This window comes from Pan troglodytes, chromosome 12, assembly GCF_028858775.2.
Source record: "Pan troglodytes isolate AG18354 chromosome 12, NHGRI_mPanTro3-v2.0_pri, whole genome shotgun sequence".
Lineage (NCBI taxonomy): Eukaryota > Metazoa > Chordata > Mammalia > Primates > Hominidae > Pan > Pan troglodytes.
The window spans coordinates 51,339,460-51,366,540 of NC_072410.2; the positions used below are offsets into that span (position 1 = coordinate 51,339,460).

A 27,081-nucleotide genomic window follows, 5' to 3' on the forward strand; every position below is an offset into this window, starting at 1 on the left:
ATCCTATTCTACTTTCAAAGATCTCTAGTGACTACCAACTCCTTTCTATCGTAAGAACACTTCTTCCCACTATTCTAATGGTGTCATTTCCATGATTTAAACTATTTCCTGAAATCTCGCTCAATTAAACATACTTTCTACAAGTTGATTATTAACATACATTTTAATGTGTTGTTTTAAAAATACAAAGCCAACAGATGCTTATAGAAAATTTAGAACATAAAGATAAACCTAGATTGTTTTAAGTATTGATGACATCATTAGTCTGAGTCTGAAAATGGTTACTTCCCATTTGAGTATCACTGATAAGAGCAGAAAGAGTATGAAATACAAGTAGAAGAATGATCTACGAATCTTATAAATATAGCTTCCTAAAAAGCCAAAATAGATAAAGGTTGCTGGTATAAGTTCTTTCTCATATATATACTTATGTATTAAACATATTAAAGATATAAAACATTTCCTACTATTAAACATATTAACATAACATAGTAAAGATATATTTATTAAACATATTGAAGATATAAAACGTTTCCTATTAAACTAAAATTTTGAGTAAAACTTTGACATATTAGAAAGCCATTTTTCCCCATCATTAAAACTATGTCTCGTTACAACAATACTAAAATACAGGATATCTGTGTTTTATATTTTAAAATCCCTTAGCTTGAAAGTTTACTTTGAGGTACTGCTTTTAAACCTTTTCTTTTTAGTTTTGTAAATTTAATGTTTCAAAGCATGCATGCTTGCAGAGGATATGAACAGCTATTAATCAACTCTTACCTTTTTATGAGATGATAAAATCAAGATATCCTTTAAACCACCAAATGGTTTTGCTAAGTCATAAACTTCTTCTACAGAATATCCTTTATTAGGCAAATTAGAGACAAGCATCACACACATTTCTTCTGTTTCCTTCAAAACAAATTTTTAAAACCTGTTATTAAAATTTCTTTGTTTCATATTTACTTAAGTTTATACTGTATATCATGTTATTTTAGTATATTGTTGCATTTAATACTGAGGAAAGTCTGATAAACTCAAGAGGCTGGTCTGAACCTCGAATTAAAAAGAAAAGCAAAAAAGCTTGCAAATTTACACTCTTCAAGAGTACAGACTAATTGTAGTTATACCATCTGTCATCTAGTCGAGGTCTGCTGGACTCTTTTTCACCCACTGTTTTTTTTTTTTTGAGAGTCTTGCTCTGTTGCCCAGGCTGGAGTGCAGTGGTACAACCTCGGCTCACTGCAAGCTCTGTCTCCCAGATTCAAGTGATTCTTGTGTCTCAGCCACCCAAGCAGCTGTCACCCACTGTTTTAAAACACAAGTTCATTTGTTTCTGGCTACAACTGCTTCCTTTCATATACTGTCACCATCCCTGTGCCTTGTGATAATATCCCCAAGCTCCAAATCAGTGTGTATCCTTTTATCTTCCTGAATAAGATAATCACTTAGGCAATACATAATAAAAAAGCTCCTGAGAATCTTTACCCCACAACCCAATCCTCAATGCAATTAAGCACTTTGTTTTCTGCCATCCCTTCTCTCAGATCCATTTTATTCTTCAAGGTAACTCTCTCATCAATGCCAATTACTCCTTTCATGCTTATTGGGAAAATTTCTAAAGATGATGTGCTATAGTCAACTTGGCAATTTTTGATCTCTAGGGGGAAAAAAAGGCAGGAAGTTACAATCTTCATAAACCAGTTTAGTGTGACTTTACACTAAATTGGTGCTATAAAATACTCTTCCTAAAATAAGACTTACTACTTAGTTACTACTTGAAGAATGGATCTACTAGACAAAAACTTATGCTCAACACCTGAAGGATCTAAAAATCGACACCAGTAAAATGTAAATTAATGATTGTAATGTATTAATAATAATAGATATAAACATAAGAAAACAATATATTAAGTGAACTTCATGTCCTCCTTTAAACTGCAAACTCCACTTGCTTCCCCATAAATGCAAACAACTGGTATTCTAACCATTAACATATCTCCCATTTACCTCTAAGAAAAAAATAGACTTCACAAAATTCTACTGATTCTAATTTAACCAACTACTGTCTACCCAAAACCCATTTTGGCATAACATGTTATTCTCAATGAAAAGTAATCTTCAAAAAACATGTACATTTGTTGATGATCTGTTCCTAATTTTTGTGACTTACTCTGCACCTCAGGGTTTTTGAGCTAAAATCACATTTTTTTCTCTTTTCCTTTCTAAAAATCATGTTTTAAAAGTCACAAATGACTGGAATTTCTCACATGCCAAATACCATGAATTTTTTTACCTGGGTTTATAAGAAAAATATCTTTTGTTAAAATGTCTTGAGCTTTAAAGAAATAAATAAAATATGAAAACTGACCTTGTTAAGTGGTTCATTTTCTGTGGCCTCCAAAGCAGCATCTTAATACAAAATAAAATTAAAAACAATGCAGACATACTTATCAAGATCCCACTTTATTCCACAATAGGTTAAACAGTAGCTACATGAAAACATGTAATACAACAAGTCTAGAGAATTAGTACAAAATAACTACAAAAGTGACATTGGCTTTTAAAAAATACATTTAAATTTCATTCTGAGATCAAAATTTCGGATTAAGAGATAAAGACATGAATCATAATATTCTTAATTTCACTTAGGTATGGCATTGGTAATTAAAATAAGTAAAGAACAAAATAAAATTTCTATTGACCTACCAGAAATAGCTTCTTTAGCACAGTTTTCAGTGGCTTTGACTTCAATACTGGTCTTTATTTCAGAGTTTTCTGCATGAAATAGTCTGCTTTAATAGTCTAGTAAAACACTAATATAATTAAACTAATGAATCTAAACAGGAACTTAAGCTAGTTTGACATTTCAAGTCTCCTTAGGCTGACCTGACATAAGCCAAACATCTCTCTTTGAAAAACAAAAGACAGCAATCCCCACTTTGATAATTTTTAGGCAAAATTTCAAAATATACCTTAAAGATGATCTAAAGAAAATAAATGGACCCATAGAGGGAAACAACACACTGGGGCCTACTGGAAGGTGGAGGATGGGACGAGGGAGAGGATCAGGAAAAATAACTAATGGGTCCTAGGCTTAATATCTGGGTGATGAAATAACCTGTACAACAAACCCCCATGACACATGTTTACCTATGTAAGAAACCTGCACATGTACCCCTGAACTTAAAAAGTTAAAAAAAAGAAAAGAAAACAAAGCACTGAATGACCACATTTCAAGCTTACCTGGTATAGTCACAGGTTTGTTAGAGTCTTTGTTTTTGACATTCCCAGTCTTTTTGGCTTCTAGAGACTTCTTTCCACCAGATTTTGCTTGTAAAAGTACAGTCAGCCATTATTCTAAAGGTCTTGTTAAATCATTTAGCATGTTTCACACTAATGTATTAAATTAGTTTGACTTTATTACAAAGGCAGCTCTTTTCCACAGTCATTATTTCTATTTATTTTCAGTACCTCTTTCCCAATAAGATTAAAAGCAAATTTAAATCCAGATACAACTTTTTGGTGATGCCGTCAAATGAGCCACATGTTTAACCTTCATGTGGCAGAACAACATTGTAATCACACACACGCAAAAATAATACTGTGTAATTTCTGCAAAGATTCTTTACAATTAGTCTGTTAGGAAAGATACTACTAAAAAGATTGCTCTAGTTGCAAGGTGCTAAATTTATTTTAAATAGTGTTCCATTTCTTTATGGAAAAAAAATGAATTCTCCTAACATCCTTTTTAAAAGTAACAAGCGTCTAAGAAACTGTACAAACTGGAGAGGGCAATATGAATTGACAACTCTAAAAAAAGCGAAGGAAACAAAGATTAAACCATTTATGGAGGGAAACGACAGAGCAACCTGTGATTACAAAGCTGTCAAAAATGTACAATTATATAGCTTTATATATATGTGATTGTTTACATGCACAAAAATATATCTGCCTATCTGCCAAAGATAAAATTCCAACAAAATGGGTCAGGTTTTAAATATCAAGGAAATATCTACTAAACTCTTCAAGTATTAGATGCTAACAATTATTATACGAATTTAAAACATAAATAAAGAATAAACAATAAAATCTCTCCTCCCCAATAGTCTTACCTGTTTTGATTGAAGCTTTATTACCTTTAACAGCTACCGTTACCACAGATTTTACAGAACTTGCTGATTTCCCTAAATCACAAAAGATGCAGTCAAAACTGGTTTACTTAACTAGTATCAACAATCTCTAAAGAACCTCACAGAGAAAAAGATGTAAGAATAATAGGCTATGTTTTATTCAAAACATAAAATGCTATCATCTTTGGGGACATAGGCCATTTTCTAAATCTAGCAATGATGATAATTTCTTCAGAAAAAAGAAATCACTGAAATAAGATATTTACCTCCCTACTGGGGTAGAGGTCAAACATCCCTAAACTGAAAATCCAAAATCTGAAATGTTCCAAAACCTGAAACCCCGAGTGCTGCTGACATGACACCACAAGAGGGAAATTCCCATGTAAGTACTTAAAAAAAACTGTTTCATGCACAAAATTATTTAAAACACTGTATAAAATTGCCTTCAGGCTATGTATATAAGGTGTATATGAAACATAAATGAATTTCACGTTTAGACTTGGCTCCCATCCCCCAGATATTTCATTATATATATGCAAATATTCCAAAATCTGAAAAAAAATCCAAAATCTACAACACTTCTGCTCCCAACCATTTTGGATAAGGGATACTCAACCTGTACTTAAAATAGCACTCATGCAAGTTAAATAAATTTCTGAATGTGTGGATCAACTAGAAGCAAAATTACTAATTCCAAGGACATAAAAACAATCCCATACTTTGAGCAGTTCCAAAAGCAGTTAAACCTAGATCCTCCCAACCCACACTTCCATGGCTCCTAATTGATTAAAAAGCATTCAAGAATACTTATATCATGGTCAGGTCATATAAAGATTGTTTTGACTCATTCCTACAGTTTCCTAGCTGTACAGTACTATTTAAATTGCTCTGACCATTATTTGTACCTACATTATCTATTACTATGGCCTATTTTCCAAGATGGTACTGTTTATAAAGATGTGATCATGAAAGTGTTGCAGAAGATCATCAGAGAGCCCAAACCCTTTCCACCATTCAGAGAGCAACAGGAGATTTAACTTCGAAATTAGGATTCATAACAACTAGCGAGAATGGAGGAGGAAAAAGCCCAAGATAAAAAATCAATAGATCTAAATTGAATTCCAATTTTTATTGAGAAGCTTTGGGGCACGAACAGATTTGTGTACACATTTCCCTATACATAAGGGTGGTGATTGCCAAAATTACCTAACAGGAACGTTATGAGAATACAATCATACTTTTAAAAATCATACAAAAAGCATTCATTGACATCTTAAAAAAATCAACTGAAACAGTTTACAAATCCACCCTTTATAGTCAAGACAGTCCATAATCTTTGCTCAAAAAGAGCAATACAAATCCTTATAGCTTGTCACCTAACTTGTCATTCACGACTTTTGCCACACTGCAGTAAACTGAACCTCAGTGAGGCCTTAAGATATTTCTTTCACTATCCCTATGTTATTATCACAAATCACTTCTATCTGGGTACTGGGACTTAAGGAAAAAATAAAAAATAGCCGGCATTAATTTCCAACAAGTAAAGGGGTGGCCATCAGCTTAATCCCAGTCTACCACATCCCCAATGACTCCCATACACTTGGTATCAAAGTAACATCAAAGTGTTGGCAAAATAAATGCAGCTTCAAGACAAGTTTCCTAGCCACCCATAACCCACTCAAATTACTGCTTCTATGAAACTACTATATGAAAATTCTGGATCTGCCACTAATAATGATTTTTGCCAGTTCCAGGCTGTTTCCTTTCCTTTTTAATATTATATGAAAGATTATTTGTTTGTTATTGAGACAGAGTCTCACTCTGTCCCCCAGGCTGGAGTGCAGTGGCAAGATCTCAGCTCACTGCAACTTCCACCTCCCAGGTTCAAGCGATTCTCCTGCCCCAGCCTTCCCAGTAGCTGAGATTACAGGCATGCACCACTGGTGCCTGGCTAATTTTTTTGTATTTTCAGTAGAGACAGAATTTCACCTCGTTGGCCAAGCTGGACTTAACTCCTGACTTCAGGTGATCCACCCTCTTCGGCCTCCCAAAGTGATGGGATTATAGGCGTGAGCCACCATGCCTGGCTTGAAAGATAATTTAATACATTGATTTCTATCCACTTAAAGAGATGACCCTGAATTAATCAGGATTTAGCAGAATTGGGAGAAAAACTGGAAAGGATTATGCCAGAGAAAAGAGAAAAAACTTAATAATTACCTAAAATCCCACTATAGCTCACAAAAACTACAAGGGATCATATTTATTAAACTATTATATAAAAGTAAGGAAGAAGAGAGACCTCAATAAAAGAGAAAGAGGAAAATATGTGATACTCATCATGAGAAATTTCTCCAGTTAATTATTTCAATAATTACTACAGAAGCATTATCTAGTACATATCATTTCTCAAAATTGCTAGATGATTATAAATCTCAAAGATTAGCATGCATTCAATACAGACTATGTCATGTGAAATCCAAAACTACTGCCATACGATTTTAAAATACATTAAAGTTTTAACTAATAGTCTAGAATCCTAATTAAAAAAACATACCTGCAGATTTGTTTACTTTGGCTACAGATGCCTTGGCTTGTCCAGTTTTGGCTAAAACAACAAGAAAAACATTTAAGTACTACATTACAAATAACATCACTTGGATTTAGTTAAAAGTCAACCTAGCAATAATTTTGAAAGAACCCTGCAAGAAACAGTCCTATACTCATCTTTGTATGTCCATGGAATTACTATGGGGGCAAATTCTTATATATGGACTTGATGTATCAAAAGGCATACAGATTTAAATTTTAACAAGTAACATTAGACTGACCTTCAGAAAGGCTGAACCAATTAATATTCCCATCAACAGTACATAAGCATAGGAATTATTCCCCATTTCCAAACACACACAATATATCAAGTCAAAATCCTGCCAAGTCTGACCTGCAGACTCAGGCTGAGCGACGGATGAAAAAAGTACACAGACACAGGTATTTTGCATGAGTGCGGCTAGGGGACTGTTCGGCCTTAGAGACACCAAAGAGAGAATGCAGCCCTGATAAGCTGGAGCCGCTTGTATTTATTCAGTACAGATTTAATGACAAAGGCCTGGAGCCAACACAATCTGTAGGTAATTGTCACCCCCACCGCCTTGGGAGCAGTCCTGCGCGCAATAGGATGATCAAAGGTCTGCAAAAGTAAATAAACTCGTCTAGATAAATTCCTTTACACTCCTTTGTTACCTACTTCTTGCCCTTAGCGTCAGGGTAAGAGAATTTAGCTGCCTTCAGCCTTTATTCTCTCCCGAAGCTTTGCAAAACCTCCTGGACTTCCAAGAAGGTTTGCGTCTCTCCTTATAACTTTTCCCACCACCCTGACTGATCTCCTACATCTCCCCCTTTTGTTTTTTGCATCAGGTTTTGTTGATTGAAGAGTACAGATGTGCACAGCAGCAGGTTTGTCAGGCGTAGCGATTACTGCTTGTATTCCGGCTTTGCATCCTAGAATTAGTAAATAACATAAGACAAACATGAGTATAATTAGTAATATTTTTTTCCAATCAAGGAGTGAGGGTTTATCCAGGAGAGATGTTCTTGCACATCCTTCCATATAACTGTTTGTTGGGCATGTAGATCTATGGCGTTTAGGGATTCTAGAATTTAAGTTGCTTTACGTCTGCTGTTAAATTATCATGTAAGGTCACCCAGAGGTGTTGTTTCACCTCATCCCAACTATGTATTGATTGGTTCCATGGTAGAGAGGTGGCACAGATATGCTTATGCTCCCAGTCACAGTTTAATTGCTGTCAGAATGCCAGCGCATCTTGTCACTCCCCTACATGTTCCAAGGCAGCCTCAAGGGCTTGCAGATGTGCAAGAACCTTTTGATTTGTACCCTGCTGTAAGAGAAGTTCATTAGACACATTTCTGGCCAAGTTATCTACAAAAGCAGCTATTTGTACTGATTCAGTAATAGATGCTACAGCAAAACTAGCAGTTGCTAGGATGACTATGGCTGAGACTATAAAGGCTGTAAGATTAACTATGAATCTTTGGTGTCTGACCTGGGACAGGGCATGTTCTAAGGTGGCAAGAGCAAAGGAACCTTGCCAATCGTGTATCAAATTGACTGGTAGGAATGCCTCAGATTGTCTCCTTAATACCATAATACTAGCAATATTTAAATTAGATATATTGTAACTAGTGATACATGAGGTGAAGCAAGCCTGTCCTTGCACTCAGGTCACAAACATGGAGTTTTGAGGTGTAATGGAAATACTGATTCCCGTAAGAAAAACATATGGATGGGTAGTGCAAATCAGGCACTGATCTGTGTGATTATGCATAAAGGTCATAGTATAATTGTTGCTGGAATCATGTTATGTCCCATGCCAGGTGTTAAGGGTGGTGCTAAGATGTCCCAGATGCCATTAAGTGTCTTGGGGTGGCAAGGACTCTACTTGGGGTCTGGGATATCCCATCCCCCCTTCGGCCCAAATCACAGGGGAACGGACATGGCTATGAAACTAAGATTGACGCCACAATGGATGCAAACATCAGTATGGTTGCCCTGTAAATGACCGTGGGGGCTCCAGTCTAAGATGTTAAATTGCCTAACTGGAGACTAAGGGCTTGTCCCCCGTGACAGACCTCCCAACCAAAGTGGAATCCATTACTTTCCTGGCTTTGTTCTTTAGCACAGGGAAGAATGCTGGGGAAAGTGGCACTGATTGCCTTGCCTGGTTTGAGGCTACTGGCACAAGAATGTTAAGGCATTTCCTTTGCCATATGTAGCCATAATTGTGTTTCGGCAGGTACACAGTAACCTTACACACAGTGGGAAGATAATGGAGTGATATGTAGTGTTACCTGGCACCTTAGTCCAATGTGTGCCATTAATAACGGACCCTACTGGGGTAAGTCAATCCCTCCTAGCCAAGCAGTTAACGTTATTAGAGGCTGGGAAGGGGGTGCCTGCCCAGGTAACAGGGCGTAAGAAAGGCGGATCTAACAGATGAGCCCAATAGAGTGTAGCCGGTACGGGTTGCAGGGAAAGCGAGAGCATAAAAAGGATCCTACGTGAGTTGTAACTTACACCAGAGAGCAGAGCAAGGAACAAATTATCTGGAGTGAACGGTTTCTGTGTCTGGAGCAGGATTTGCTCAGCCTTGTAAGTTGTCTTCTTCAGCATCCCCCAGGTAATGTCCGGGGCTTGTGTCATCTGAGGAAGCTGTGTTGTCTGGAGCTGCGGGTCCTGCAGGATCATTTCCTTCACTTCTGGTACTGTGTTGGGTCCTAGCCACGCCATGGTATGGTCTGATGCATCGTACTGGAATCCAAAGAGGGCCTGAGGGGGGTGTGAACACAAGCATATCATCTTCCCCACGTTAGCAATTCATTTGGACCACACCATACGTTACTATTTACATCTTTCCATAAAACTGCGGGTTTTATGTCTTGAGAGGTTTTAGCAAAGTGCTTTTCTATAGTTGATTGAAATTTATCATTTAAATTTCAGAAATTAAGGATAAATAACACTTGTGCTAGTAGTGTTGCAGGGTCCTTACTCATTTTCCCCTTTTTGTTTTCTGAGCATATTTTTAAGGGTGGAGTGGGCACGTTCTACTATGGCCTGTCAGTTAATACGGGATGCCTGTGGAATGTTGGATGCTCCATGTGTGACAAAATTGTTGAATATGTGAGCTGGCATAGGCCAGATTATTATCAGTTTTAATTTTTGTGGGCCACCCCATAAACGCAAAAGTTAAAAGATGTTTAATGATGTATCGGGTGGACTCTCCAGGAAGAGCATGTGCGCTAATTAGGTAGGAACTGGTATCAATGGATACATGTACATATCTTAGTATTCCAAATTTAGGGACGTGTGTAACATCTGTTGCTATAATGGATAAGGTTCTAGTCCTCTAAGGTTAACACCTGTTGAAGGAAGAGATGTGCCTGTGAGCTGGCAATCTGGGCACTGCAGGATAATTTGTTTACCCAGTCTTTGGGTAAGCTGCTATTGTTAAGTTTCTCTAATTTTGGTGGAAAAACTGAAGCGACTGGGTGGCTTGGTCAAGCAGTGACGTCATAAGCTGCAGGTCTGCTTGATCACTGCCATAAGCCAGCGGGCAAGGCAGTGAGCTGTGTGCTCGAATATGTGTGATAAAACTGTGTATGTTGACCCAGCAATTGCTGAAGTCCAAGAAAAGGTGTACACAGGGTAGGCTCGAGAGTGGACTTAATGAGGGCGGTCTCAAGGTTTTGCAACAAACAAACAGAGTCACTAACAATGTTAATGGGCTGAACGGATTCCGTTTCTAGGGCCAGTACTAGGGCTCCAACCTCAGCTCCCTGAGCGGTAGTAAATCCAGATCGAGTGAGGGAATTATGTGGTTTCCACCAAATAGCCGCTTTTCCATTTTTACCAGAGCCATCAGTAAAAAGCGTTAAAGCTTTAGGTATGAGGGAGTGAACTACTTTTGTTGGCAAAACTAGAGGAGTATGAGATAAGAACTGAAATAGTCTGCCAGCAGGAAGGGCATATTTTATATGGCCTGCATAATCAAAGAGTGCTAATTGAAGATCTAGAGATGGAGCAAGACTGCTTCGAATTTCTACTCAAGAAAATTCTTATGACATCAGGGTCATAACCCAGCAACAGACTGCATCGTCTGTGGCCCGTATAGATGACTTTACTAACTAGCTGGATATAGCGAAATAGTGTTTTAGTCCCAGTATGTGAGCAAAAAACACATTCTAGGAAGCGCAGCCCTGTGGCCATCTGTCCTATTAATCCTGTAGAGGAGTGTTTAGCAGGAAAAACAAACAACTGAACTGAATATCGTGGATCTATGCTATCTAGTTGTCTCTGAGAAATAACTTGGTCTATTTCCTCAATTTCCCTTTTTGCTGCGGGGGTTAAATACCTGGGTGAGTCTAGGGCAGCACTGCCTTTTAGGATAGAAAACAGGTTCTGTAATTTATCAGTAGTTATGCCCAAGGTGGGGGGATGCCAGTTAATATCACCCAGTAATTTTTGATAATCATTTAAGGTATGTAAGTTGCTAGTATTTAATTTAACCTTTTGAGGTCTTACTGACCAGGAAGTTAGTATGTACCTAAGATATTTCCAAGGTGAGGACATCTGTACTTTTTCAGGTGCTATGATTAACATCTTAACGACAGAGGCATATAAACTCAAAAGTATTGGCTCTGTTGGGTCTGCTAGTAAAATATCATCTACAAAATGAATAATCTTGCAATTAGGAAATTTTTTTCTACTGGGGAGCAAAGCCTGATTTACATGATGCTGATACATGGTAGGACTGTTCAGCATTCCTTGAGGAAGTACTTTCCAATGAAATTGGCAAGCTGCCCTTTCATTACTGATAGCTAGTATGGTAAATGTAAATTGTTCTCTGCCCTGTTCTGCAAGGGGAAGAGTATTAAAGCAGTCTTTTAAGTCAATATCGACTATAGGCCTATCTTGAAGAATTGCCACAGGGGAAGGGAGCCCCATTGAAGGGGCCCCATAGGTTGCAAACTGCCACTGATAGCCCGTAAGTCATGCAAGTCTCCATTTCCCAGACCTTTTGGGAATGATGAAAATGGGCAAATTCTAAGGGCTGCTTGATGGTTCTATATGGCTGGCTTTTAATTGCTGAACTCACTCATGGGCTCACTGTTATTTCTCTCCCTTTAAAGGCCACTGTGCTACCCAAATTGGATCTTGAGAGAACCACGTCAGGGGTAGGGGAAGAATAACAACAGTGGCCATTATTAGAAAGGGGTTTGCAGCCCCCATTGGGCTAATCGGTCCCGTCCCCAAAGGTTAACAGGGACAGTCATGTTTAGAGTTGCTAACTGTTTTTTCCCTCCAAATCACAACGTTAGGGGGTGTGTGCTCTGCTTGGCTGTGTGCACTTCCCCAGTGCTGACAATTTTTTGTTTCTGAGTGACCCAAGGCCAAGTTTCTGGCCAGTTTTGATAACTAATAATCGAAATATTCGCCCCTGTATCCTATAAGCCAGTAAAATTCTTACTTCCGATTTTTAAGGTAATCGTGGGTCTCAGATCAGTGATTAATTGGTTCCAATATACTCCTATGGCTCCCGTGCTTCCAAAACTTCCCTTACTCTTTCCCTGGGCATTGAGGACCCAGTACGGTAAGAGTAGTAACTGAGCTATTTTAGATTTAGGGGGAAGAATATGCAGACCTTTACATTCCATCATAACTAATACCTCAATCTTGATAATCACTATCAATTACCCTGGTGAGCACATTAATTCCTTTACTGGATAGGCTTGATCATCCTAGGACCAATCCCACTGTTCTGGAGGCAGTGGGCCCCAGATCCCTGTTGCAATCCTTTTAGGGTCTTCTTTCAGCACTAATTCGTTGGGGCAGAGTAAGCCCAATCCTGCGCTCCCAGAGGTGGCTGTTCTGAGAGAGTGGACTGTGGGCTTTCCAATTGACCGAGGAAAGCTGCTGGCATTGCCCAAGTTTGGAGCAGGGCCTGGGGCTGGCCCCTCATGAAGTTTCCCACCTGATTACTTAGGTGGTTGGCATCTTTATCAAATTTGGACTTGCATTGATTTGCCCAACGTTTCCCCTTTCTACGTCGGGGGCATATAGAAGGGGGTTCTTTTGCTGAGTTACCTTGGTCTCTACTAGTGGGGCACTGCCTCTTCATATGACCTGGCTCTTCACAAAGAAAACAATTTGGGTTTTTCTCCCTTTTCACTTCAGGAGACTTTATTGCCATGGCCAATATTTTGGCTTTGTGTGTTTCAGTCCCCATCAGTTGACATGCTCGTGTAAGTTCCCTGGCCGTAACTGCCTTTCCTCTGACTGCCTGCGTTGCTTGCTGGCAGTCGACGTTAGCATTTTCATAAGCCAACTGCAACAATAAGATTATCAGCGGCCTGGGGATGACTAATTTGTCTCTTAATTGCCTCGGTTAACCGAATGATATATTCAACAAATGGCTCCTGAGGCCCTTGTCGAACATTTATAAAGATCCCTGTTGAACTTCCGCTTTCGGAATTCGGGAATTCGGTCCCAAGCCCTGATAGCACACAAAGACACTTGTGCATAGGCTTAGGGAACAAAACTTAATTGTTGTTGTACACTGGCATAGGAACCCCTCCCCTGAAGCATAGCAGCTGTTATGTTTTGCCCAGCCAATTGATTCTGGTTGGCTTGTTGTTCACACAACTCATCATACTCTGTCTTCCAGAGGAGGTACTGACTGGGCTCTAAAGTTGTTTTAGCTAGCACTGACCAGTCCCATGGGGCCAAACAGAAGTTGTCTGCTATGGCTTCAATTAATCCTTTCATAAATGGACTAGCGGCTCCGTTTGCTCTGATGCTTTTTCTTATCTTTATAAGCGTCAAAAGAAATGGGTTCATATACCTGAGTACCTTGCTGATCTTGCATTACCGGGCAGGTTAAGAGCTCCCCTTCTAATGCCACTTGCCTAAGACAGGGTCCCACAGCTGTAGTGTATCCCTTGTCTTTTTTCCAATTTATTGGGGGAGGGGGCTCAGGGAAAACCTCTGTTTCCTCTCTGGTATCTTTACCCAGTAATGGCAGGGCTGAGGGAAGAGGCGGCGTAAGGTAGGTGATGGTTCCTCCTCCCTTCCCTTCTTGGGATCTTCTGTGTACGGCAGGGCCAAAGCAGCCCTAACTAAGGCCCATAAGGTTAAGATGTTACTGGGACCCGTTGCCCTTGTTTATGGTATTGTTTACGATTTCTCCCCACTTATTCCCAGAGCTCTAGGTCCAGCATGCCTTCTGCTGGGAACCATGGATTATGGGAAACAACAGTTTGCCTTAGGACCCTTAACTGAGCCTGCGAAACCGAGGCTCTGCTAGCTTTAAGCAGTTGTTTCAATACTTTTATATACTGTTTCTGTTGTGCGGACAGCTGTTGTCTCATGATGAAACTCTAGTCTGAGAATTCCCCTCAACTTGGATATCCCGAGTGGGCACCAATGACTTACTGACTGCACAGTCTCTTCGCCTTCATTTTCGGGGGTTCCGTCGTGATCCCTTGCAGTGTTCCTCACGAGTGGCACCAGCTGCTGAGTCTGATCCACCGACTCTGGCCGAGCGACGGATGAAAAAAGTACGCAGACACAGGTATTTTGCGTGAGCGCAGCTAGGAAACTGCTCGGCCTTAGAGACGCCGAAGAGAGAACGCAGCCCCAATAAGCTGGAGCTGCTTGTATTTATTTAGTACAGATTTAATGACAAAGGCCTGGAGCCAACACAATCTGTGGGTAATTGTTGCCCCCGCCTGTAGGGAGCAGTCCTGCACGCGGATGATCAAAGGTCAGATGATCAAAGGTCGGATGATCAAAGGTCAGATGATCAAAGGTCGGATGATCAAAGGTCGGATGATCAAAGGTCGGCAAAAGTAAATAAACTTATCTAGATAAATTCCTTTACACTCCTTTGTTACCTACTACTTGCCCTTAGCCTCAGGGTAAGAGAATTTAGCTGTCTTCAGCCTTTATTCTCTCCCGAAGCTTTGCAAAACCTCCCAGGACTTCCAAGAAGGTTTGTGTCTCTCCTTATAACTTTTCCCACCACCCTGACCAATCTCCTACAAAAACCTAACATGGTTAACTGAAATGATCAACCTTCCCAATGTGAAATGGAAACTGGTAGGATTTTTTTTTCTTTAATTATAAGTGTAGTTGTATCCGTCTTCATATGTTTAAAAGTCATCTCTACTTCTTTCTCTATAATCTGCCTAATCATACTATTTTCCAATTTATCTTTTGGGTTGAGGCTTCTTATTTTTTATTAGAGTTCCTTAAGAAAATTAACACATAGGTTAACAATTTTTTAAAGTCACTCAAAATACTTATGCATTAATACATTTTATGTAGTCAAATGTCTTCCTGATTGGGAAGGACTTCTCAACCTAAATTTTACAAAAAATATTCTCCACACTTAAAGAATACTGTCATCTTATCTATCATGGTAAATCTTTGATCCAACTGCAGTTTGATATAAGCACTTTTACTTTTTTTTTTTTTTGAGACAGAGTCTTGCTCTGTTGCCCAGGCTGAGTGGCATGATCTCAGCTCATTACAACCTCCACCTCCCAGGTTCAAACAATTCTCCTGCCTCAGCCTCCTGAGTACCTGGGTCTACAGGAGAGCACCACCACACCCAGCTAATTTTTGTATTTTTAGTAGAGATGGGATTTCACCATGTTGGCCAGGCAGTCTCAAACTCCTGGCCTCAAGTGATCCAGCCACCTTGGCCTCCCAAAGTGCTGGGATTACAGGCGTCAGCCACCGCACCAAGCAAAGTGCTTTTACTTTTATCAAAAGTAAAAAAAAAGTAGCTAATTTAATGAATAATTGATCTTTTCCCAAATAAAATGAAATATTACCATACAAATTTACTGATGTTTTGTATGTTTTGGGAAATATCTCTGGACTCTCTTCTGTCCTACTTTTTGTCTATGTAACTATATGAAACTATTCTAAATCTTTGAACTTTGTAATATATTTTAATATTTATTGTGGATAGTCTGTTTTCATTGTTTTCTTTAAAGAACTGTACTGCCTATTCTTATATGTTAATTTCTTATATAAACTTAGAATCAGCTTATGTAATTTAAAATGTTTTATTGCTATTATTCTTTATACTTAGTATAAAGAAAAAAAAGGTTTAGCTGGATGAGGTGTCTCTGGCCTGTAATACCAGCTACTCAGGAGGATGAGGTGGAAGAAGCACTTGAACCTGGGAGGTGGAGACTGCAATGAACTGAGATTCCACAACTGAACTCCAGCCTGGGCAACAGAAAAAAAAGAAGAAAAGAAAAAAAGAAAAAAAAGGCATTTTATAACAGTGAAGCTTTCTATCCAAGAATGCCATTTTTTCATTTAAGGCTCATTTTATGCCTTTTAATATTTTAGTTTTCTTTTTATAACTTCTATCATTTTTATTATTATAAATGGACTATTTAATATTAGATTACATAAGGAGCTCTTCTTTAAAAAGCAATTAAACATGACATATTAGAGAATTAAGATGGGTAATTATAATTAAATAGCACTGTATAATTGATTCTCTTAGGTTTTCCATCGTACTATCATATTTGCAAATAACGGTGTATCCTACTTTCCAATTTCCATGCCTCTTGAATTACATTGTACTGGTTAATGGTTATTAGTTTTAAAAAATATTTATTTTAACTCAAAGAGGTGTTGATGCATATTCTCAGTTTAGTTCCCAACCTTAATAATGCATCTAATGCATTATTAAACATATGCTGGCTTTTAACACATGTGTACTTGTATATGTATGTGTGTGCATAAATAAAAGTATATATACACACATACATATCATATTTAAGAAACTTTTTTTTTTTTTTTGAGACAAGGTCTCACTCTGTTGCATAGGCTGGGGTACAGTAGCACGATCACAGTTCACTGAAGCGTCGACCTCCTGGGCTCAAGCAATCCTCCCACATCAGCCTTGCAAGTAGCTGGCACATGCCAACATGCCCAGATAACTTCTTAATTTCTGATACAGACTGGGTCTCACTATGATGCCCATGCTAAGATTTCTTTTTTAAATGCTAGAAATGGATGTTGAAGTTAATATCCCTTTCAGTATTTATGGAAAGGATCATATGTTCTTTTTTTAATATGGTAGAATTGAATTAACAGATTTCCTCATTTTGAACCATCTTTATACTTCCAATACGACCCTCTCTTGTGCACAGTCCATTATTCAAAGTGCTCGCAGACACTATATGTTAAAATTTTACACTAAAATTTAACATTAATATTCCTACATATAATTGTTCTATAGTTTTATGAAAGCTGTCAGCATTTAAAAAATATTTAACTTTCACTTTTGGGATAATTGTAAATTCACATGGAGTTGTATGAAAAAAGAAGGAGAGACCCCATATACCCTTCACCCAGTTTCCCTCCAATGGTTAACACTTTGTATAACTGTAGTACAGTATCAGAGACAGAAAACTGACACAATTGATACAATCTACCAACACCCAGATTTCACTCATTTTACATGTAATGTGTACTTAGCTCTGAAATTTTATCATAGGTGTAGATCAGTGTGACTACCACCAGCCAAGATACAGAATGGTTCCTTCATAATGATCTCTTCTAAAACCCATTTATAGCAATAGCCACCTCCCTCCCACCAACCCTGACTATCACTAATCTGTTCTCTCTCTGTAATTTCATTTCAATGTGATATACGTGAAATTTTATAATATAAAACTTTTTAAAATAGCCATTCATCCACTGAAGAACATTTGGGTTGTTTCCAGTTTGGGGCAATTATAAACAAAGTACCCAAATGAGCTAAGTTTTCATTTCTCTGGGATGAGTGCCCAAGAGTGTAAGTGATGTCATATGGTAAGCACATGTTTAGTTTTGTTAAGTTAAACTGTCATACTCTTTTCTAGAATGGCTGTACTATTCACAATTGCTCTTGCACACAATGTATGAGTTTCTCTACATACTCATCAGCATTTGGTGCTATCAGTATTTTTTATTTTAGCCATTCTGATAGGTGTGTAGTGTCTTTGTCAGTATTTGATGTATTAGCCTGTTCCCCCACCTTTTCTCATTTCCCCTTTTACAGGAAGCTTTCCCTTCTCCTGAATGCCATGGTATAGCTGAAATCGATATTGCTTTCTGAAAGATTTGGTGGAACTCACATGTGGGAGTTCCCACAGGTGAGCAGAGGGCTTTTATTGGGAAAATAACTGACTTAAGCAAATAAACAAGAGGTGATCTCTGAATGGTGTAAATCACTTTCTTTAAACATTTTCTGAAATATTTTAAATTTTTGACAATAAACATTCATTACTTTTATAATTAGATTTAAAAGTGTCATTTTCAGCTGGGAACTGAAAAGGTAAAAAGAAAAGGGGACATATTATTTCTAAAAAAGAGAAAAGTCATAACAAGAGAAAAAAATCATTCGATCAAGGAAGTTTCATCAGAGATGAGCCTTACAGGATAAATCAGAATCTGTCCCCCAACTCTCCCCAAAAGAAGTCTTAACTGACTTTTTATCTTCAGTACCTTGCCTACGACCTATTAAGTGCTTACTAAAGTTAAATGAAGTCAGCCATCAATTCCATGCAAATAGACAGCATAAATAAAGAACGAAGGAATGAAGTAACATGGAAAATAAACTATTCTGAGTGACTAGAAAATAATACACAGTTGACTGTTAATAGGTTCAAAAGATAATCTGGGGTCAAAGGGCAAAGAATAATTTATGGAAAGCCGAAGAATTTGGACTTTATTCCACTGGTTGCTAGAAGTAGAATGATCAGATCTGCTTTAAAGAGACCTCTGGGCAACAATGTGTATAATAAAGCAGAGTATGGAATAAAAAATACCAGTCAGGAGGCTATCTTCCAAAGTTCAAATGTGAGACGACAGGTCTGAATTAAAAGCAGTTACAGGCATGATGGAGCTACATATAAAGAATATGAGAGCTGAAGTAGAGTCGATGGAAAACTAATATGGATCCGCCACTGATTGGCTGAAAAGGGGAAGGATGTTATCTAAATCCGAATTATGTTGAACAGAAGAAAAGAGAAGACAGGGTTAAGAACTACTCTACCGGATTATTAGTGGTAACTGTTAAATAATATAAGAAAATGAGAAGAGTATACTCAAGGGGATAGAAGAGTTTATGTATGTAAGGGAGATGTCCTTAAAGACTGAGAGGAAAGAAATCACCCAGGAAGAGGGCCAGGCATGGTGGCTCACACCTGTAATCCCAGCACTTTGGGAGGCCGAGGTGGGTGCATCACTTAAGGTTAGGAGTTTGAGACCAGCCTGGCCAACATGGTGAAACCCCATCTCTACTAAAAAAAAAAAAAAAAAAGAAAGAAAAAGAAAAATTAGCCAGGCATAGTGTCGCATACCCGTAATCCCAGCTACTTGGGAGGCTGAGGCAGAATCACTTGAACCTGAGAGGCAGGGGTTGCAGTGAGCCAAGATCATGCCACTGTACTCCAAACTAGGCAACAGAGTGAAACTCCATCTCAATAAAAGAAAAAAAAAGGAACCACCCAGGAAGAAAAGCATGACACGAGAAGAGGAAAAGATTATTAGGAAAACTAGAAAGGCTGGAGAAAAGTAGTGATCCAAGAAAATCAAGAAGTTTTCATTCTTGAGGGAGGTAATTTAGTATATTCACAACGCTTTGGAATCATAAAGTTTTGCGTTCAAATTCTAACTCCTCCATGTGGCCCTGACTCATTTAACCTTTCTGAATCTATCTCTTCTAGAAAATGAGAACAATATATTTTTTTGAGGTGGAGTCTCGCTCTTGTCACCCAGGCTGGAGTGCAGTGGCACGATCTTGGCTCACTGCAACCTCTGCCTCCCAGGTTCAAGAGACTCTCGTGCCTCGGCCTCCCGAGTAGCTGGGACTACTACCACCACACACAGCTAATCTTTGTATTTTAGTAGAGACAGGGTTTCACCATGTTGGCCAGGCTGGTCTTGAACTCCTGACCTCAGGTGATACACCCGCCTCAAACTCCCAAAGTGCTGGGATTGTAGGCATAAGCCATCGCACCCAGCCAAACATTAACTATAACTCAAAGAACGGTTTGAAAGATTAAACAAAATAACATAAATATACTATGTGCCCACGTGTCCAGCATAAATATCATACCCACAAATGTGAGGCTTCTTTTCCTTGTTTTCTCTCTTCTGGTACAGATTATGTTAGTAGGCCTGTCTACTTAATAAGTCATTTTTACCTTATTTTGTATACTAAATTCTAACTTTAAAACAAACGAATCCTGCATCACCTTTACCCTGGTTCTTCTTTAGCTTTGTGTCACAGAACTTCTCATTTTCTAAAACTCATATTATTTAATGTTTATTTTATATTTAATATTTGTCACCTCAAGTTAAAAATGTAAACTGTCTGGGGACAGCCATGCCTATTTGGTCCACTGATACATCCTAAGCCTCTACAAAGTGCCCCCTATCATGGGCATATAATAGGTACTCAGTAATTACTATTTTTCTTTTTAATTAGTACTGGGTAAGAGCTCGAATGTTTCCATTCATGATCAAATTACACTCTTGCTTCCTCCCTGTGCTTATCATCAGATTTATCCTTAAAACTGCCCTAATTAACTCTTCCTATCACTCTTCAATCTGAGCGGATCTCAAAAAATTATCAAGTACCTCTTCCTTTCTCACCTGTCACTTTCTCAGTCCTGTTTATAGGTTCCTTTTTCTTTCTACATTTATATTGCAAGGAAGTATTTTAGCTTTCCAAAATTTAGTCCTTAAACTTAAAAAAATTCCCAAGTATCTCACTTTCAATGCCATATGATTGGCTGACTAAAGAATATCTCTAGCAGATACCCGTGACAGCTGAAATTTGGTAATGTTGAAATCTAAGGACCTAACCCCAAATTCAAAGGCACCACTGTGAGTTTTCCAATTGTAATCAATAATATCATCGCACTCTTAGTAAAACCTATCAGGACTGAAACTTGGAAATTTTATAATTACTTAAAAAAAATTTTAAACTCATTTACTGAAAAATTCCATATAATAAAATGCAAATTTTACCTCCTCACATCACTTAAATTAACCTTTTTCACATCAGGTCCTCATCATCCCAAAGTGAAGCCCAACTGTTTTTTCTCAGTGGGATTTTTACATCTCTCCAATTTATCCAATCTATATAAGAATCCTAAACAATTAGTGAGTGGCTCCATATTCTCTACTGCAATTTCCCAGAGTCTGTACCAATTGTTACTAGCTCTTATACAGAAAAAATGGAGTGTACTTTTGCCAAGCTTAGGAAACAGTGGACTAAATAAAGCTAAATAGGTTTCTTTCCTGAAGGACTTCATAAAATGTGTTCTGTGAATTATTTTTTCAAAAGAGAAAAAATAGCTATAACACACACCCCAAACCTTTTTACCCAAAACTTCTTTCAGAAATTACTCTTTAACACGACACATTCTGAAAATGCTACTAATGGGGTCAAATTTGAAAACTTCTCAGCATGACCCTTCAAGGCCTTCAATAGAATAATTCAACTTTGTTACCTTTGTTGTTGTGTGCCCCCCACATGAAGTAATCTTCTGCCTCCAAATTTTATCTTGTCACATAACGTTACCTAATTTAAAATCTTAATCAAAATGTACTGCCTTCCAGAAGCCATTCATAGTATCTCTGCTAACCTTCAATACTTCAATACTCTATACAACTAAACATTACGGGGAAATGAGATATTCCACACAATCCAATTTTCACCTCACTAGTAAAACTTAGTGCCTAAATTCTTACCTCATTCCAGTTAGAAAAACCAACACAATATATTTTTACCTTCCCCAAACAGAACATACAAAACACAATGTAAGTTCCTAAATTTGTCTCTGCCTTATTTTAGCTTTTCTTTCCTGTCTTTCACTATCGAGCTGTATATTCTCACTAGTACTAGTCTCAAAACTTCTTTCCACCTTTCTAGTCCTAAATGGACTAAGAAAAAGGAGAACCCGGATTATAAAACTGTATGCAAAATTTATTTAACTAGATTCATAATGATGGCTTCAAGTATTTTCCTGAGTATAAAGAAATAGCTTTTAGTACATGAGTATGATAACATCCATTTCTGGATAGTCTTTTTTGCTTGCTTTTTGGCTCTCAATTAACCTCCAAAATCAAAGAGGACCAGATAAGCATTCTTAACATACCTTTCTTATGTTTTGTGTCTTGTGGGTTTATCGGGAAGGGATGGAGGGAGATATTGCATAACTAACCTAAACATGTAAAAAACAGCTATTAACTGTGGAACTACGATAGCTATTTCACACACATTATCTCACAGATTTGTTGTATTTACTCCAGAAGTGATTCTGTAATTACACAGCATTAAATATTAACCGCCTGCTTAATACAGGGGCCAATTAAAGAATGTAATTTGGGTCTCCTTCATTAAAGCACAATAGTGTCTTCATAGCATCATCATCTAAGTTTCTACTAAACTGACAAGATACACTTATTTGAAAGAATATTAAAAGTAACAACTTACCAGCAGAAGTTGAAGTAACAATTTCAACAGCTTTTGAAGCATCTGCATCTCTTCTATTTAAAAGGAGAAAAAATTTAGCAGCAACTTAGGAATTCTAAGTTCTACAAAATCCTAAAAATGTAATATTTAAACCTAAAAACGTTTAAAATAATTCAACTGGAGTGATATCCTTTTAAATTGTAGTTATAGTGATAAAATATATTTAAAATGCAGTTTTAAAAATTAAAATTTCTTAAGTCATATGCACATTTCATTCTCACATATGAAATCATAAAGTCACTTACTTTAAGGTAGATGCAGATACTTTCTTCGACTCTAAAGTCTTTTTCTTCACCTCTTTGTTCTATGTAGGAAAAATATTTTGAACAAAAGAAATTTAGTATAAAGCAATTTAGAAAATATAGAACAAAAATCTAAAATCTTCCTATTCTAAAGGACACATGCTTATTACCTTTTCCTATTTATAAAGACATTTTTTCAATTTGTGATTACACAGCCTAATTTTACATCTCATCTTTCACAACTCATCTGCATTTTCTTATCATTAACTACAGCAGTTTCTCCTTATCCAAGACCCCTGGTGGATGCCTTGAAACCGTGCTCGTGCTGAACCCTATATATACTATGTTTTTTTTCCTGTATATACATGAAAGTTTAATTTATAAATTAGACATAGTGAAAGAACAACAATAATAAAATAGAAAAACGCTTCCTTCAGCAGCATATATACTAAAATTGGAATGATACGGTAATTAGCATGGCCCCTGCGCAAGGATGACACGCATATTCGTTAGGCATTCCATATTTTAAATTAAAAAAATAAGTTGTAACAATATAGTGTAATAAAACTTACGTGAATATGGTCTGTCAAAATATCTTACTGTACTGTAGATCTTAGCAACTTCAGCATACAATTTTTTTCTCTCCTTATTAAGTCGAGAACTTTCAACTTTTCACTTAAAGGAAACATTTTTCCCCTTCTCTTTGGCATATCCAAATTGCCAGCATCACCATACTTGCACTTTAGGGCCATTATTAAGTAAAATGAGGGTTAAACACAAGCACTGCAATACAGTGATGGTCAATCTGATAACCAAGACAGCTATTAAGTGACTAGTGGGCAGGTAGCATATAAAGTGTGGATACTCTAGACAAAGCAATGACTCACAGCCCCAGTGGGCTGGAGTTGGACTGCATGAAATTTCATCACGCTAACTCAGAACAGGGCACAGTTTAAAACATGTTGTTTATTTCTGGAATTTTCTATTCAATATTTTCAAACCACAACTGACCACTGAAACTGCAAAGCCAAGCCTCAGATAAACGGGAACTACTGTATCTTTCAAAAACATGGTTTCTCATAGCACTGTGACATCTCAAACGTCTAAAGTTCAACTGCTATCACCCTGGTCTAATCTACTACTACCTTTTGCTTTGATTACTACAATCGCCTCGTAATGGTCTCTGCTTCAGTCCTTGCCATTCATTCACTCTCTATTCACAACATAAACCCAGACTGAACCTGCTGTTCCACAACTCAAAACCTCTCATTAGACTCAAGGAAAAAAAGCCAGTACTTACAATGGCCTCTAAAAGTTTACAACATATGTTCTACCTACCTTCTAACTCCCAAACCACAATACACTTCTTCCTATACTTCTTCACTCCAACCCCAAGCATCCTTTCTACTCCTCTAAGATGCTACAAAGGTATAGGTTTGACAGGTGCTATTCCTACTGTCTGGAATGCTCTCAATCCAGGACGTGGTTTGTTCCCTCATCTTCTTCAAATGTTTGCTCATATATCACCTTTTCAATGAGATCTTCCCCAACTACCTTACTGAAAGTTGCACAGCTCTTCATTCCCCAACAAGAGTACTTCTATTCCCCTTTCCTAATTTTTTTTTACCATAGCACTTGTTGAAAACAAACATAATACATATGCATTTTTAACTTATTTGTGGTCTTTCTCTCTCTACCCCTTGAAGTTAAAACTCTGTGATACCAGAGACTTTGTTTTCTTCAATATTCTATTCCCAGTGCATAAAGTCATGCTTCAACATTCAGCAAGTATTTTGTTAACTTGATCTGAATTTCATCATAACTGTTCTCATGCAATTTCATACTTTCTGTTCTTTTTGGGCACTCTTGTCATTTCCTTTTGCACTATACGGGATTTTATCCCACACGTTCCTTCAATTCAATTATTTAGAAGAAATTAGTTCTAGTGCTATTCTACTAATGGTAATTTTCAATTTTAAAAGAAATTTGAAACTATGTTCCGATGTATAAGTTGAAACATTTAGCCTTTACTCCTTGGCTACATTCCAATTTTTGATTATACATTTCACACGAAAATTATCTTTCTGGTAATTTTAAGTGATATTTTTTGAAATTTATTTTATAAAAATATGATTATTTAGATTTTAGTCTATGTTTAACTGGTTTCATTGTTCACCGCCAACATTTTATATAATAACTTCTCCATTTCTTAAGTTCTTCATTTTAATGTTTTAGAAAAAGATGTATTAGTGAAATATCTTCTAAGTCCATGCATGTCCGAGAATAAATACTGCCTTAACACACACCTTAGGATTCCACTTGAAATGAATGTACTCAATTACAATGAATCATAATCTTTTTCCCACCCAACTCTTAAGAATGTGTTGCTTTGCAATCTAAGGCTAGACTATTTCTTTGTATAGTTAAACTGTTTTCTGCTTAGATCACTATAAGGTGCCCCACCATAACCATGAAATTTAAAATCCTCAGTATTTAAATGATGTCCTCTTTCTGGAATTCCATTTATGTACAGATTGTGTCTTCTAAATGTATCTACCATGCCTTTCCTTTAATCATTTTTCACTCTTTTAACTTTCACACCAAGAGTAGGATCACACCTCTCTTGCTCACCACTGCATCTTCTGTAGATATTACAATGCCTGACACAACAGAGGCATAACAGATGCTTAACTAACAAGAAATAGTTTCAGAATTAAAATGAAAACCTCTCATCCAAATTCTGATTGCGTATTTTCGCTTTTATCTCCTTGTTAATTCATTAGATTTTCTGTAATGCTCAAATATTCACTAACGCCCAGCATTATTTTTCATATCCATGCAATCTTCTTAGTTGACTACTTGCTCCAGTTTTAATTGTAATGTCCCCATGAATCTTGCTGAAAACACTGAAGTTTTAAAAATTGGTTTTTTTTGCACAAGGTTGAAATGCAGTAGTATGTCATGGCTGAAAGGGTTTTATTCGAAATCTGATCCTACTTTTTTCCACATCAAGGGCTCCTGATCATCCCCCAGCTCCCTTTTGTTGAGATAGGGTCTCACTCCGTCACCCAGCCAACCTCCGCCTCCCGGGCTCAAGCGATCCTCCCACCGCACCCTACCCAGCAGCTGGGTGCGTGCCACCACACTAGGTCAATTTTTTAATTTTTTGTAGAGATAAGAGCTCACTATATTGCCTGGGCTAGTCTCAAACTCCTGGGCTCAAGCAATCATCCTGCCTCGGCCTCCCAAAGTGCTGGGATTACAGGCATGAGCCACTGCACTGGGCTCCTGATACTTTAAAGAAAACTTTCGAAGTATGAGAATATGGCCCTTTCCCTGGGAAAAAAAGAATGTTTGCTTTCATCGGATTACTGGTAACGGGGGGGCAAGGAGTAGCTCAAAAAGACTTAAGAATCACTGCTAAGAATGGATGTCGAGGTTATTATTAAATTATTATTATTAAAGACTAGGTTACAAGGTTATTATTAAAGACTAAGTTACCTAGTTTCTGACAAGAGTTGTACAAATCCATATTAACATAGGGATATAGGATATTTTTTACCTTTTCTGTAATATTTAGATTCATAAAAGCAGCAAAATGGAGAAGATGTTACATGAAACACAGCTAGAGTTAGAGGCAGTCCTAACATGAAATATCAAATGTTGGGCAGGTAAGTTTTTTCTAGGTTTTGACATGCCATGCCAAAACCAAGATTTGGACCAAGAAAGCTATAGCACAGCTCTTCTTCTTCCTAGTTTGTTCTTTCAGCTTATTTTTGGCTTGCACTGGTAGAAAAACTTGAAGTGGTAACAGGCCAAAAAGATTGCCCCTTCCTGCCTCAGACACTTATTTACAAAACAAACCAACCAACCAAACAACAACAAAAACAATTGTCCACATACTTCCAATATGAAGAAGGCACAACTCAAATTCTGTTCAGAGTTCCCTCCACTCAATCCCTAGGCATGTTGCTCTGTCACAACACAGGTGTCATGAGTTAGCCTTCTTGTTCCAGCATCATCCAAACAACATTTAGCTGAAGAACATTAATATCTGCCATGAAAATGGCATGTTTTCTAGCTTCTAGTGCTCGTATTTTCTTTACCTATTCATTGCTATGAAAATCATGACAGTAAATATGCCTGGGCTCTTGGACTTACATTGCTACTTTACCAACTTCATCAAAAAGTTGGCCAAGAGAATTTTTTAAGCTATTTGAAACATTCTATTTCCTTAAATGTATCCTTACCTATGTTCCTTAACTATGTTAACTGTTTAGAATGAAAGAAAACTGGCCTTCTCAACAATTCCCAAAATTTAATGATCAGCTAGGTCTTTCTGGACAGTCACTAGTATAAGCCACTATTCCTTTCTGTTTTCAATGTTACTAATCTACCCACAAACCATTACCATTATCACAAAAGGCTGAGTATATTGATTAAACAAGTCTTCTAATTGGACTTCAGTGCTCTTCTCCACTTTAATCAATCTGCTAGGCTTTCTTTGCCTTCAAAATCATTTGCCTAACTCATTCTCCAAACCATTTCCAAATGAATCTTTCTAAT

At 37.5% G+C, this 27,081-nt stretch overlaps 1 protein-coding gene and 1 non-coding gene across 11 annotated transcripts in view; one reads left to right on the forward strand and one right to left on the reverse strand.

The window, feature by feature from the left end:
- ZNF638 (zinc finger protein 638) overlaps positions 1-27,081 on the reverse strand; it is a 152,603-nt gene that overhangs the window by 26,095 nt on the left and 99,427 nt on the right. For 9 of the 10 annotated variants that reach the window (XM_009442646.5, XM_009442644.5, XM_063789736.1 and 6 more), the window contains 8 exons: positions 22,519-22,577; positions 22,235-22,287; positions 6,694-6,744; positions 4,119-4,190; positions 3,250-3,336; positions 2,713-2,781; positions 2,375-2,415; positions 784-915 (listed from right to left, as the gene is read on the reverse strand). In XM_009442646.5, coding sequence (XP_009440921.2) covers positions 784-915; positions 2,375-2,415; positions 2,713-2,781; positions 3,250-3,336; positions 4,119-4,190; positions 6,694-6,744; positions 22,235-22,287; positions 22,519-22,577 — 564 coding nt within the window. The remainder of the gene's footprint in view (positions 1-783; positions 916-2,374; positions 2,416-2,712; positions 2,782-3,249; positions 3,337-4,118; positions 4,191-6,693; positions 6,745-22,234; positions 22,288-22,518; positions 22,578-27,081) is intronic. The other variant, XM_009442645.5, reaches the window with a different exon arrangement.
- Positions 22,940-23,043, forward strand: LOC112208212 (U6 spliceosomal RNA). The gene has a single exon (XR_002942637.1). It is a non-coding gene; the product is annotated as a U6 spliceosomal RNA (small nuclear RNA).